This window comes from Zalophus californianus, chromosome 5 (genome assembly GCF_009762305.2).
Source record: "Zalophus californianus isolate mZalCal1 chromosome 5, mZalCal1.pri.v2, whole genome shotgun sequence".
Lineage (NCBI taxonomy): Eukaryota > Metazoa > Chordata > Mammalia > Carnivora > Otariidae > Zalophus > Zalophus californianus.
The window spans coordinates 59,892,726-59,906,414 of NC_045599.1; the positions used below are offsets into that span (position 1 = coordinate 59,892,726).

Here is a 13,689-nt window from a genome sequence, read left to right on the forward strand (position 1 = left end):
AGCTACCCCACTCTTTGAATAGTATACTCCCTCCCCTCCAATCCATATACAAAAGTAATAGCGCAATCTGGCTATGTGAGTACAGTTTGACTTTCAAATCTGTATTATTTACAGGTTATATCAGATATTTTAAAACATTGAACAAGATGAGAATATATAAAATCACATGGTTAGAAGTAGCATATATGTTAGAAGTGTTGTTAAAATAAGGATTATTAATTGAATAAGGGGATTTTGTTTAGGTGCTAGCATGAAACAAATCAGAAAATACAATCACATCTCATTTAATGTTTGCTGTTATCTTCTGATTAACCATGTTCTCTGGCTAACTGAGAATTAACCAGGAAACTCTCTTGGATGACAGTCCTTCTGAAGGTTCTAAAAAGTAGTCTCCACACCTAGTATGGAGCTCAACTTGGGGCTTGAACTCACGACCCTGAGATTAAGACGTGAACTGAGATCAAGAGTCAGACATTTAACTGATTGATCCACTCAGGCACTCCACGCCCCCCCTTTAAAAACTGTTTGATTCCTTGAGGTCATCTTTATGAACATATATGAGCTGAATATGTAACAATCCTAAGGCTACTTACTTATAATCCATACTTTTGTCTTTTTCCTTTTTTTTTTTTTAAGATTTTTTTTATTTATTTGTCAGAGAGAGAGACAGCAAGAAAGGGAACACAAGCAGGAGGAGTGGGAGCACAAGCAGTGGGGGTGGCAGGCAGAGGCAGAAGGAGAAGGATTCTTCCAGCTGAGCAAGGAGCCCGATGTGGCCCTCGATCCCAGGACCCTGGGATTATGATCTGAGCCAAAGGCAGACGCTTAACCAACTGAGCCACCCAGGTGTCACTTTTGTCTTCTCCTAAAAGCATATAGCTAAAGTATGATTAAGGTTATATTACCCCATGTCAGCTTTACATAAGTCATCAAGTATATATTGAACATTTATGGTATCTAGACGGTGCTATTCAACAGAACTTCCTACAACAATGGAAATGTTTTATATTTGCACTTTCTTGTAGTATACCTACTAGCCAGATAATCTATTGAGCTTTTGAAATGTGATTTATGTGACAGAGGAACAGAATTTTAATCTATATTTAAATAGCCATATGCAGCTTGTGGCTACTATATTAGACAGAATAATGTAGATCCTGATTCTGCAAACTCTAACTTACATAACCTTGGGTAAATTAGTTAACCTCTCTATAAAATATGATTAGTATAGATCTTTTAGGAAAGTTATGTTTCCATTAGTTAATGCCTGTAAAGCATTTAACATAATGCCTTGCATGTCGAGTAAGAACGCAATAAATACTAGACATTATTATGCAACTATCAAGGAAGGGACTACAAAGATAGGAAAAATGTAATTCCCATGCATAAGACAGTTAGTTGCATTTCAAATGGGCCTTGCCAAGAAGTTTCAACAGTAAGGAGCTTTGATGTGGTGGACACGGTCTGAACAGAGGCAGGGCAGCTGGGGTGCTTGTCCAGGCAGAGAGGCTGCTTTTTTATTTTTAATTTATTAATAAATAGAGTCTGTTCCATATCTGCATGCCAGAAATTTCAAAGTCTCCTAAGTACAAGAAGCTAGGTTCCACTCTAAAAGTTGTTTTTTTTTTTTTTTTTAAGATTTTATTTATTCATTTGACACACACACAGAGAGAGACAAACACAGTGAAAGAGGGAACACAAGCAGGGGCAGAGGGAGAGGGAGAAGCAGGCTTCCCGCTGAGCAGGGAGCCCAATGTGTGGGGCTCGATCCCAGGACCCTAGGATCATGACCTGAGCCGAAGGCAGACGTTTAACGACTGAGCCACCCAGGCGCCCCAAAAGTTTTAATTTATATTACTTATCAAATTCTGTTTTAGCCATCTAAATATACTTTGATATTGGTTACAGAAAAATAAATAGGAAAGTTTTAAATGTTTTAGGCCCTATACTTAGTGCTTTATATATTGTCTCATTTAATTTTCGAACATAACCCTTTATATTCCAAGCTTATAAGCCATTATCTGAAACCCCTGAGGCCAGATCTATTTTATTTATTTTTAAGATTTCATTTATTTGAGAGAGAGAGAGCATGAGTCGGGGGGGAGGGAGAAGTAGGCTCCCTGCTCAGCAGGACCGTGAGATCATGATCTGATCATGCCGGCAGGACCCTGGGATCATGACCCTAGCCAAAGGCAGATGCTTAACCAACTGAACCATCCAGGCGTCCCCAGATCTCTTTTAGAATTCTAAGTTCTTCATATTTTAGATAATTTAGGGTATATAATTTCTAGACAAGTGTTACTTTTCCAATAATGAAACATTATATTAAATGGAATAAATAGGGCTTCACATCAGTTCAGATCATATCTTCCTACAAATGGATTGTAATATTAGGTTTTGACATCAAAGAAATTAAGGCTGTTTTTAGTTTTCTAGGATTTCTAAAATGTGGAATTTCAGATAATTCCTTCTGTTTATATGTATTCTCCATATTTGTGTAGCTGTTATTGGTGGAAACTCTATACTCAGGTTTATCTGGTACCATTTCTCATGTACTATCTTTGCCACGTAATAAAAGGGCTAGTCTTGATTGAGAGCTTGCTGAGCTTTCCTTTAATGTTATTTCTCTTGTTCTGTGTGTGGTTTTCATGACGACTCTTTGACCCCTCACTTCATTTATTACTCACTGCCATACTCTGTGTAACTCAGACAGTACCAGGTGCCCAGTGAGTATTTCTTGGATGAATGACTCCACCCACAGATACGCTGAAAGCTTTATTTTTTCGTAGCCCCTCACATGTCATGAGGTTTTTACCTAGCACAGTAGGGTGAAAGGCAGGACAGGGGCATTAACTGCTTTATGTCTGGTTTCATGATTTTCTATAGTCACAATAGGTACACAAGAAAACCATTACTGTTAATGTGCCTGGTGGGAATGATCAGTGGGGTCAGTAGTGTATGATGTACTTATGTGGATGTATGGATATTGATTTATACTTAATTTTCTTGCTAGATTTACTGTAAAAAACATTTTGCTTTATTTCCTTTTTTATACTTAATAGAATGCTCCTCCCTACTTCTGTCTGGTGGAAAGGCCATAATTGTAGGAATTGGGAGAATTGGGTCAGGTTCCAACGTTGCTGGTATTATCGCAGGGTCACATTGGGAAGGCAGTTTGTTTTGGGGTCTTGATATCCTGATAGCAAAAGTTTGTTTATTCAGGGGGCGCCTGGGTCACTCAGTCAGTTGAGTGTCCAACTTTTGGTTTTGGCTTGGGTTGTGATCTTGGTTTTGTGGGACCAAGCCTCTTGTCAGGCTTGCACTCAGTGGGGAGTCTGCCTGGGATTCTCTCTCTTGCTCTCCCCCTCTGCCCCTCCCCTGGCTCATGTGCTCTCACCCTCTCTTGTGCCCATGCACGCTGTCTCTCAAATAATAAATAGATCTTGTTTTTTTTAAGTTTTTTCAGAAGGTAAAAGTTGAGCTGAGTAAAATTTCAGGGTAGCAAAGTTTTCATTGGCATTCTGTTGTCTTCCTTTGAGCGCTTAACCTACTTTCTAGGCTTCCTTCTTGCCCAGGGAAGCAGTGACCTCAGGCATAAAAAAGGTGCCCCAACTGTGGCACCTACTTTCTCTGCACTGCTCCATTGTCCAGAAATAGTAGTCCTTTCACTCTGGATCCCCATTCCCTTAGTTCTGTGGCTGTCAGCTGAAGTAGGTGCCAGGAAAAAATCAGTCTGGAAATTACAGCTAATAGGGGAAGAGATTTGGTGCAGCATAGCCTTCCCATATCTCTGCATGTCTTTCACTGAGGATTTTGCCTCACTGTTAAAGTTTAAATAACCTCAGAGGACAGTTTTGCCCTTCCAGATTTCCCTGATTTGTCTCTTAATCCCTTTCTCTTTAGCTTATCCCATAAAAGTCCTCTCTCCTGAGTCCTTACAACCCTTTTACTTGCCCTGATGCCCACTGCTGCCCGATTGTTTGTTTTCTCCGAGGCTGGGATTCAACAGATCCTTAGTCTGCATTTCTGCCTCTGATGAGGTTTTGTCCTTTTTGAACCTCGCCATGGCAGATCCACTTCTGGAATCCCTTGCTTTGAATAGAACTCAGTAAACCAGAAAGGTGGGGGTGAGGTCACTTCTTGTAAGGAAACACCCCGTCCTTTCTCAGTTTGATATGTGATACTGACTGACTGTGTAAAGGTATGTCAACAGGGGGCTCTCAACTTTTTTCCTTAGCCTAAGTATTAGACAAGAGAGTCAAACTTAGAGAGTGCTAGGGGAAGCTTTAGCACAGTGTTATGAACATGGCACATAAATGGTTCTTTCCAGCTGGAGAGAACTAAAGATAGTGAAGGTGGAACTAACAGCCTGGATTTCTACCTGAACATTGTCACTGGAACTGATCTTACGAGAAGGTTTTTAGACCAATGCATATTAAGGTTTTATCTTAACTGATTATAATTCCCTAGAAAATAAAGCTTCTAAAATTACATATTTCACGTGTTTGTATGCTGTGCACAAAGAAAGTGTGGTGTGGATAACAGGATTATGGATTCTGGAGCTACAGTCTCCAAAGCTGGATAAGAGACCCAAGACAGTATGCAAAGGGTTGTTAATAATTTAAAGTGAGACTGGGGGTCTGAGGAAAGAAATCACACCTTAGATTCCTATTTTCAAAAACAGCAGGATTTCATTTTGTCAACATTCTCTACAAGCCACTATAATGTGAAACCCTTTTGTGGTTCTATATTTATTGTTGGTCAGTCATAAAATACTTCCTAATGCAACAGAATCTCTGGCTTCTAATTCATTAAATATTTATACTATTTTTATAACATTTATTAAATAACATTGTATTTAATTTACCTGGTTATTTTTAAATGTGTACCATTGGACATTTAGATCACAGTCCAACTATTGCTTTGCAGGTTTTTTTTTTTTTTAAGATTTTATTTACTTATTAGAGCGTCGTGTGCACGCATGACTGGGGGGAGGAGCAGAGGGAGAGGGAGAAGCAGCCTCCCTGCTGAGTGGAGAGCCTGATTCAGGGCTCAGTCTCAGGACCCCAAGATCATGATGAGCCGAAGGCAGATGTTTAACCTACTGAGCCACCCAGGCACCCCATGTTGCTTTGCAGTTTAAAAGGAACTTGAAATTATGTGCTAATATGTATATGTATATGTATGTGTATATATATATATATATATGTATATGTGTGTGTGTGTGTGTGTATATATATATATATTCTAGTCTTTAGGTAAGACTGTGTTGAGTAGAATGTAAAGGAAAGGCTGGACTCTTGTTTAAAACATTCTCTATGTGCTACCATGTTTTGCCAGCCTCACTAGACAGAAAGGATTATTTTGCAGCAATAAGAACGGTCTTTGCTGTCACAGCTGTCCCAAGAGTACCAGCCAACTATCTCCTTAGTATTCTGGGAGCCCCAGATGACCCCTCATATGAGCTCCCAAAACATTTCCCTTTTTCCTCTGTTCCTCCTCCACCCTTTTGGTAGTCACTTACTGGGGTGCCAGTTGAGGCCACGGCCTCCTCACCAATGTTGCTAGTTCCCCCAGGGCACACTGGTACCTGTGCCAGTGGGCTCCTGGAGTTTCTAAGCATGAATCTTTAAACTGCCAAAGTGGTAGCACTATATTCTTAGAAGAAATGTTCTGGGAGAATGCTTTACTCTCTCACATGCTTGTACTTCACAGACTGCTGGCCATTCTGTCAGCTCCTTCTTACTGCCACCTTTCTCCATAGAGCCAAGTAGGAATTCATGGAAATAATGGGGTTGGGGACTAATGCCTGAAGCATACTTTGCTGATAGTAATTTCCTTCTAATGCCTGGCAAAATCTCTTCTCCCTGTCTTTTCAGGACCAAAACCCAATTGAGCAACCAAGCAAACCTCATGCATGACCAACTACCACTTCATGAGACATGCTTAGAAATCTTGAGTTCCACCTTAGGGTGGATATAGGATCCTGAGTGCATTACTTAAAGATAATAATAGTTATCATTATCAGTAGACTGCAGGGATTTCTAGAAAATCAGTTTTGTCATGTTCTCGTCACACCCACTCACTTTGCTCCCCACTCACCAGATTCCAGAACCTAGCCAGGCTGTGACCATGGAGCACAAAACATCTCTGGATGTGTAGGGAAACCAGACTTTTATCCCTTGGTTGTAACTATCCCAGTATAGCTTAATCTTACTCATCCATATATAATCTCTTTCGTATATGGAAAAGAAAACTGAATAACTTAGCATATCTACTTTTGAGAGGAAAGGACACTTTTAATATTTGTATCATAATAATTAGAATAATAGATTCTAAACATGATCTGTAATAATAAGTTAATTTTTCATGTTTGTCTAGTTATTTCCAAAATTGTGTTATGTCTCGATTATTACTATTTTTCTTTTAAAACATCTTTACTTCTTGCCTCTAAGTTTTTTTCTTGGCACAGTTGATTCATGGATTTATGCTGTATGATTAGTATTCATTTCTAATCCTAACTTGATTTTTTTTTTTCCTGTCCCCACCAGCTAGAAACATTTTTATTTTATTTTCACACAGATGCAGAGTTTGCAGGGTGGTACAGAAGCCATAGCCCGATTGGATCAGTTAGAAGCTGATTATTATGATCTGCAACTTCAGTTGTATGAAGTACAGTTTGAAATCCTGAAGTGTGAAGAGTTATTATTGACAGCCCAACTGGAAAGCATCAAAAGACTTATATCGGGTATGGTGTGCATTCAACCACATAAATCCAGAAAAAATTGAAAACATAGAGAAAATATATGTATTTGTCAGCTGTGTTTCTTGAAATTTTGAGACTAAAAAAGTCTTAACATAAAACCTTTTAGAGGAGCTCTTAAATTCAAGTCATTAAGTAGAGTCAGCAATGCAACTATGTATTACTTATGTAAAATGCTTACTTTTGTTAGGTTGTTTCAGCCAGAAAATTTTTGAGTTTTGGGGATGATACTTAACATTTGTTGAGCACTTAACTGCATGCCAGACACTGCTAAGCACTTCCTACACACACTCACCCTAGAAGGTGTATTTCCCAATAATCACTGTTTTACAAAGAAGCTCAAGAGGTCATGAATACAAGCCCCATGCTTGGCTGTAGAGCTTACTGAAAGAAAAAAAAAAAAAGAAAATTAAAGACATACAGGATTAAACGGAGTCTTAATGAAAAACTAAGGGGGGTGGTGTTGCCTGAGGTTACAGAACCAATAAGTGGATTAGAACCATGTTCTGTCTGGCTCCATAGCCCATGCTCTTAACTACTACCCCTTGTTGCTGTTTTGTTCTAGAAAAGAGAGATGAAGTGGTATACTATGACACTTACGAAAGCATGGAGGCCATGCTGGAGAAGGAAGAAATGGCAGCATCTGTGCACTTACAGAGAGAAGAGCTACAGAAACTTCAGCAGAAAGCACGCCAGCTAGAAGCAAGACGTGGACGGGTTTCAGCCAAGAAAGCCTACCTCAGAAATAAAAAGGTATAATAGGTATTTATTGAATAGACAGCCTTAATTTTAAATCCTGCTTTTAGTCATTACTTAGTCCTTGACCCATATCTAATTCTAACCTGGTTTGTCACTAATACTTGTTTTAAAACTAAGTGAGAGTTACCTCTTTCCAATACTTGAGCCATTATATTAACATTTTATAGTTCTCCGAGAGCTGCCCTGTTAACATTAGAACAGCCAGTGATGATGTCCTGTTTACCTGTGGCACCCTGAAGGTGACTCTGCTAAAGGGCATGACTGCAGGATCCCATGTAATGCAGTTCCTGGCTCCTCATTATTTAAGGAGGCCAGTGCTGTTCTAAATGAAGTCTTGCTTCTGACCTCAGTCTTGAAGGAATTATATATATATTAATCTAATTCTGAGGTAGGGAAAGGCACCCCCAGAGAATCTGCCTGTTTATACCAGCAGCCTCAGATCTGCTGCAACCCATCACATCACACAGAGTCAGGGGCCCTCGATGGTCGTGTCCTCTCCCATCCTTACCCCTGTCCCTCCAAGCCTACCATCTGGGGTGGCAGGTCTGCAGGGGGAGGAAGTAGTGACAAAAGATGGCTGGAAAGAGAGAAAACTAGAAACACTAAGTCGTAAAAAGAAAGACAACGAGAAGATCAACTGTATGATACAAAAGATAAAAACACACCTCTCCATGTAACGTCGTCTTATAATCCTTGTCTCCATGTCATCATGCCCACAGTCCCAGGGTGCTTGGTTTATCCAATATCCATAGTAGAATTGCATACCCAAGGGTAGTTCTAAGAAAATCATGTCCTGCTTCTCCTCTTGAAAAAACAAAGATGGTCTCTGGCTATGCCATGAGGGCTTGAAATCTGCGCTTTGTGATTGGACTTTTTAAGAAAAATAATAAAAACAACATGATTCTTTATGCATTTTTTATCTTCTTTAATGATACCACTAGTCAAATGAGATAATAATCTTTTGCCTAAAGCCGAGAAAGCTCCAAAAACCAAAAGCATTCTCATACTTGGTTTGGTGACAAGACCAGACCTGAGCTGAGAGGAAGTTGTCCATCTCATAGTCCCACTTAATTTGACTATTCATATATTTCACGGCAAAAATGTTAGTATTACTTTTAGGGCGCTCTTTCAGATCCTGCTGGAGTTACTGGGTAGTGTGTATGCAACATACCACCTTTCTAAAATCTGAAAATAAGGGACTTGGGACCTATATTCTCATTTTGTAATCAAGGGAACTAAGGCTCCTGATAGTTAAATAAATCACCCAGAGAAAAGCAGCTAGTTACTGTGCAATGATAGGATTCTGTCTTAGGTCTGTGTGATTTAGAAGCCTGAGTCATTGTACCACCATATCATGTTACTTATATATAATACTACCTTTGTTATCCCCCTGGAGACTGCCCTGAACAGTTTAATTTCAGGATCTGTACTTGTTAGGCAATAGAGTCAACCCAGTGTTGGTGAAAAAGACAACACAGTTGCTTTACAGTGTAGTTCATGGGCTTAAAAGGTCATTCATTATATCACTTTCTCTGGTTAGAAGATTGATCTTTTGGTATAGTTTTGAGAGTGTTGGAAACTAATGGTCATCTTTTTATCTGGAGGACTTCTCTAGGAAGACCGAGGGAAAAAGACGTAGCGTGGTGCCATTAAATGTTGCCAGATGATAGTGCGTTATTTTGTAAAGAGGCATGTATTTCCTAGTTTATTACTATGTTTTTATTTTCATGTGATTAGAATAAGCATTCATATATATATATATATATTTTTTTTTGTCATTCTGACTTTTTTTTATCTTTAAGGTTCCTTTTCACTCAATCTCTGACCATAAGGTACAGATTTCATAATACCATTTAAGCCACTCCAAGCCAAATCATGTTCTTTAACCCATCAGAGTTTAGAATACAGACTTTCAGCCAAGGGTTGTATATCCTTTTTTACTCAAACTAGTTTAAAGAATACAATAAGACTTAGAATCTTTTGGCCACAGACTTCAGAGCTTAAAGAGAGCTTTGAGATTATCTAAGGATACCCTTGTCCACTCTATCTTGCTGTATCCCTCCCCGTCCAAAAAAAAAAAATTTAGAAAAGAGTTGTTCTAGAGAAGTTAATATTTTTCTTAGATCCTAATGATTTGGTTTCTGCTGCTTCAGTACTCGAGATGAGAAACCAAACGTGGCCTACTTGAGTAGTGTTTTGCTATTGTAGGTACATGTTTTTTGTTTTAAGTTTTTTTTAAAGATTTTTATTTATTTAACAGAGAGAGAGAGTGAAAGAGGGAACACAAGCAGGCGGAGTGGGAGAGGGAGAAGCAGGCTTCCCGCCGAGCAGGGAGCCCGATGCAGGGCTTGATCCCAGGGTCCTGGGATCATGACCTGAGCTGAAGGCAAATGCTTAACAACTGAGCCACCCAGGTGCCCTATGTAGGTACATGTTAAGATTAAAACTAAAACCCAATTAAATAAACTCTGGTGTGGTGTCCGAGTCTTTCAGGTTTCACTTACATTAAAACACATTTTATGTATTTATAGGAAATTTGTATTGCAAAACACAATGAAAAGTTCCAACAGCGCCTTCGGAGTGAAGATGAATATAGAACCCATCACACAGTACAACTAGTAAGTTTGGACTTGTGGAGACTTAGAAGAAAACTTTGATTTTTACATGTCTCAAAGTGAATAGAGAATAAGAAAATGTGAATAACTAGATGTTAGCATTAATTCCATATATATGTATGTAGGAATGTATGTAGTTCAATATGTATGCATATATATGCATACATTATTATTTAGAACAGTTTTAGACAAATTGACTAGACAATTTGTTCCTATATACTTCCTATATACAAGTTCCTATATACTTCCACACATGCACAGCTTCTCCTTCCAACCAGAGTGTTGTACCTTTGTTACAGTCAGTGAATCAACATTGATACATCGGTATCACCCGAAGTCCATAATGGAGTTTAGAGTTCATTCTTGGTGATGTGTGTTCTATTGGTTTTGACAAATGTATAGTGATAGGATATGAATCCACCATTATAATATCATACAGAACATTTTCACCACCCTGAGAATGTTCTGTGTTCTATGTATTCATCCCCCTCTCTCTTCACACCCCTGGCAACCATTGATCTTTTTACTGTCTCTACAGTCTTGCCTTTTCTAGAATGTTTAATTGGAATCATACAGTATGTAGCCTTTTCTGATGGACATAACTCAGTAATATGCATTTAATATTCCTCCATTCATTTTCTATCTTTTTTTTTTTTTCTCCATGCATTTTCATGGCTTGATAGTTTATTTCTTTTTAGTGCCAGATAATATTCCATTGTCTGGGTACACCACAGTTTATCGATTCACCTATTGAGACATGTTGGTTGCTCCTATGTTTTGGCACTTATAAATAAAGTTGCTATAAGCATTCATACAGGTTTTTGTGTGCACGTAAGTTTTCATCTCTTGAGTAAATACCAAGGAGCACGATTGCTGGATTATAAAGGTAAGAGTTGATTTAATTTTGTAGCAAACTGCGAAACTGTCTACTACAGTGGCTATAGCACTTTGCATTGCTACCAACAATGAGAGTTCCTATCGCTCCATATCCTTACCAGCATTTGGTATTGTCAGTGTTTTGTATTTTAGCCATTCTAATTAGGAATGTGGTGGTATCTGATGAATGTTTAGTTTGCAGTTCCCTAGTGGTGTATGATAATGAGCATCTTTTCACAGTGCTTTCTTGTCATCTGTATATCTTCTTTGCTGAGGTTATATACAGATCTTTTTCTGGTTTTTTAATTGGGTTGTTTTCTTTTTATTGAGTTTTAAGAATTCTTTATTCTGGATAAAGTCCTTTATCAGACAGGGTTTTTTAAAAAGCAGATATTCTCCAAATTTGTGGCTTGTCTTTTCATTCTCTTGACAGCATCTCTTGCAGAACAGGATATTTTTTATTTTAATTTTAATGTTAATGAAGTCCAGCTTATCACTTCTTTCTTTCATGAGTTGTACTTTTGGTGCTGTATCTAAAAAGTCCTCTCCAAACCCAGGGTCATCTGTATTTTCTCAAAACTGTGTTATATTTTGGGAGCTTTATAGTTTATTTTACATTTAAGTCTGTGATCTGTTTTGAGTTAATGTATGTGAAGGGTGTAGGGTCTGTAGCTAAACTTCTTTTTAAATGTGAGTGTGTAGTTGTTCCAACACCATTTCTTTAAAAAAAAAAACACAAAAACTGTCATTTCTCCATTGGATTGCCTTTGCTCTTCTGTTAAAGATCAGTTGATTAAATATATTTGGGTCTACTTTGTACTCTGTGTTGTTATATTGATCTAGGTCTTCTGCTGCTCCAAAGCTAGTCAGTAACCACAAAATAAGCAACTGACATTTTGACTAGGATTACATCATATGTATAGGTTAAGTTTCAGAATAATGGACACCTTAATATTGTGTCTTCCTGTCTATAAACAAGGAATTAGCTATTCATTAAGATCTTTTTTGATTTCTTTTATAAGTTTTATAGTTGGCCTCATATAGATCTTATTCATATTTTATTAGATTTGTACCTAAATCTTTCTTTTTTTGATGGTAATGTAGTTTTGTTTTGTTTTTTTTTAAAGATTTTATTTATTTATTTGACAGAGAGAGACACAGTGAGAGAGGGAACACAAGCAGGGGAGTGGGAGAGGGAGAAGCAGGCCTCCTGCCAAGCAGGGAGCCCGAGGCGGGGCTCGATCCCAGGACCCCGGGATCATGGCCCGAGCCGAAGGCAGACGCTTAACCGACTGAGCCACCCAGGCGCCCCTGTAAATAGTTTTTAATATTAAACTTTGAGATGTTCGTTGCTGGTACATTAGAAAGCATTTGGCTTTTCTATGTCAACCTTGTATCCTGTAGCCGAGCTATAATCCACTCATTAGTCCAGGAGCTTTCTTTTTCTGTTGGTTCTTTTAGGTTTTCTACATGAACGGTCTTGTCATCTGCAAATGAAGAGAGGTGTATTTCTTCTATCCCAATCTGTACACCTTTTACTTAACTCCACTTTTTCCAGTAGCTAGGGCTTTCAGTATGATGCTCACCAAGAAGGAATGGTGAGAGGGGACAGCTTTGTCTTCTCCTGATCTTAACAAGAAGACGTCTTGTTTCTGACCATTAACTACCATGCTTAGCTATAGGGTTTTCTGTAGATATTCCTTATCAAGGTGAGGAACTTACTCTCTGTGATTTACTGAGATCATTAGTTCACTTTTTTAAAAAATTGCATTAGAAATCTTCTACTCCCAGCATCGCTCCACCTCATTATGTCTGTAGTGTATTACCCTGATAGTAGTCTTTTCAGACACCGTGTCTTAGATTACTCAACCAATAATTTTAAATTTCATTGAATAGTAGAAATGCTGACATGACCATATCACTGTATGTGCTTATATAGTGTTTGTCACCCTAAAGGCCAAATGGCTTAAATTTTTCTGTATTAATCCCTTAAGCTCATTTTGGCACATATTAGTTAAAGTTGCCCGTTACTCTTGATTTTAAACACATAAAAGTAGCCAAACTACCCATAAACTGTAAAATTCATCATTCTCCAAGAAACTAGAAATAGCAAAATTAATTCTTGCACTTTTATTTTTCATTGTGCTTTTCATAGATCAGAAACTGCCTTGTAAACGGTAGATAATGGACCAAACAGGCAAATAAGAACGCCTCCTATCAGCCTCCGTATCTGTGCCGTCAGAGTGCTCTTGAGATCCCATGCTTAAACATTACTCTATGAAGATTTTGCCACTACTTTGGTAGATGTAGTAACTAAATTTTTTTTTTTTTAGAATTTTATTTATTTGACAGCACAAATGGGGAGTGGCAGGTAGAGGGAGTGGGAGAAGCAGGTTCCCCACAGAGCAGGGAGCCCAATGCTCCTGGGATCATGACCTGAGCCAAAGGCAGACACAACTGAAGGAGCTACGAGGCGCCCCTAATTAGTTTTTTAGAATGACTATCAAATCCTTTCTCCAAGAGTTTCTTAGGGCAAAGAAGAGTAAAAATGAGGAAACTGATACTTGAGGAGATCTCAAAGATAAATGTCATCTGCCTTTTAATTCTGCCGAATACCAGCTTTGGGTGGAATGCTAAGTATGGGAGATGAGCCCACTAACCATCTCCTTTTCCTTA

At 38.4% G+C, this 13,689-nt stretch overlaps 1 protein-coding gene across 7 annotated transcripts in view; it reads left to right on the forward strand.

Moving 5' to 3' along the window:
- JMY (junction mediating and regulatory protein, p53 cofactor) overlaps positions 1 to 13,689 on the forward strand; it is a 106,710-nt gene that overhangs the window by 62,825 nt on the left and 30,196 nt on the right. For 6 of the 7 annotated variants that reach the window (XR_003521966.2, XR_003521964.2, XR_003521965.2 and 3 more), the window contains exons 5-7: positions 6,583 to 6,748; positions 7,329 to 7,516; positions 10,054 to 10,140. Coding sequence is in view for 3 of the 7 variants with exons in the window: in XM_027604819.2 (XP_027460620.1) it covers positions 6,583 to 6,748; positions 7,329 to 7,516; positions 10,054 to 10,140 (441 nt within the window). In the remaining 4 variants the exon portion in view is untranslated. The remainder of the gene's footprint in view (positions 1 to 6,582; positions 6,749 to 7,328; positions 7,517 to 10,053; positions 10,141 to 13,689) is intronic. The other variant, XM_027604820.1, reaches the window with a different exon arrangement.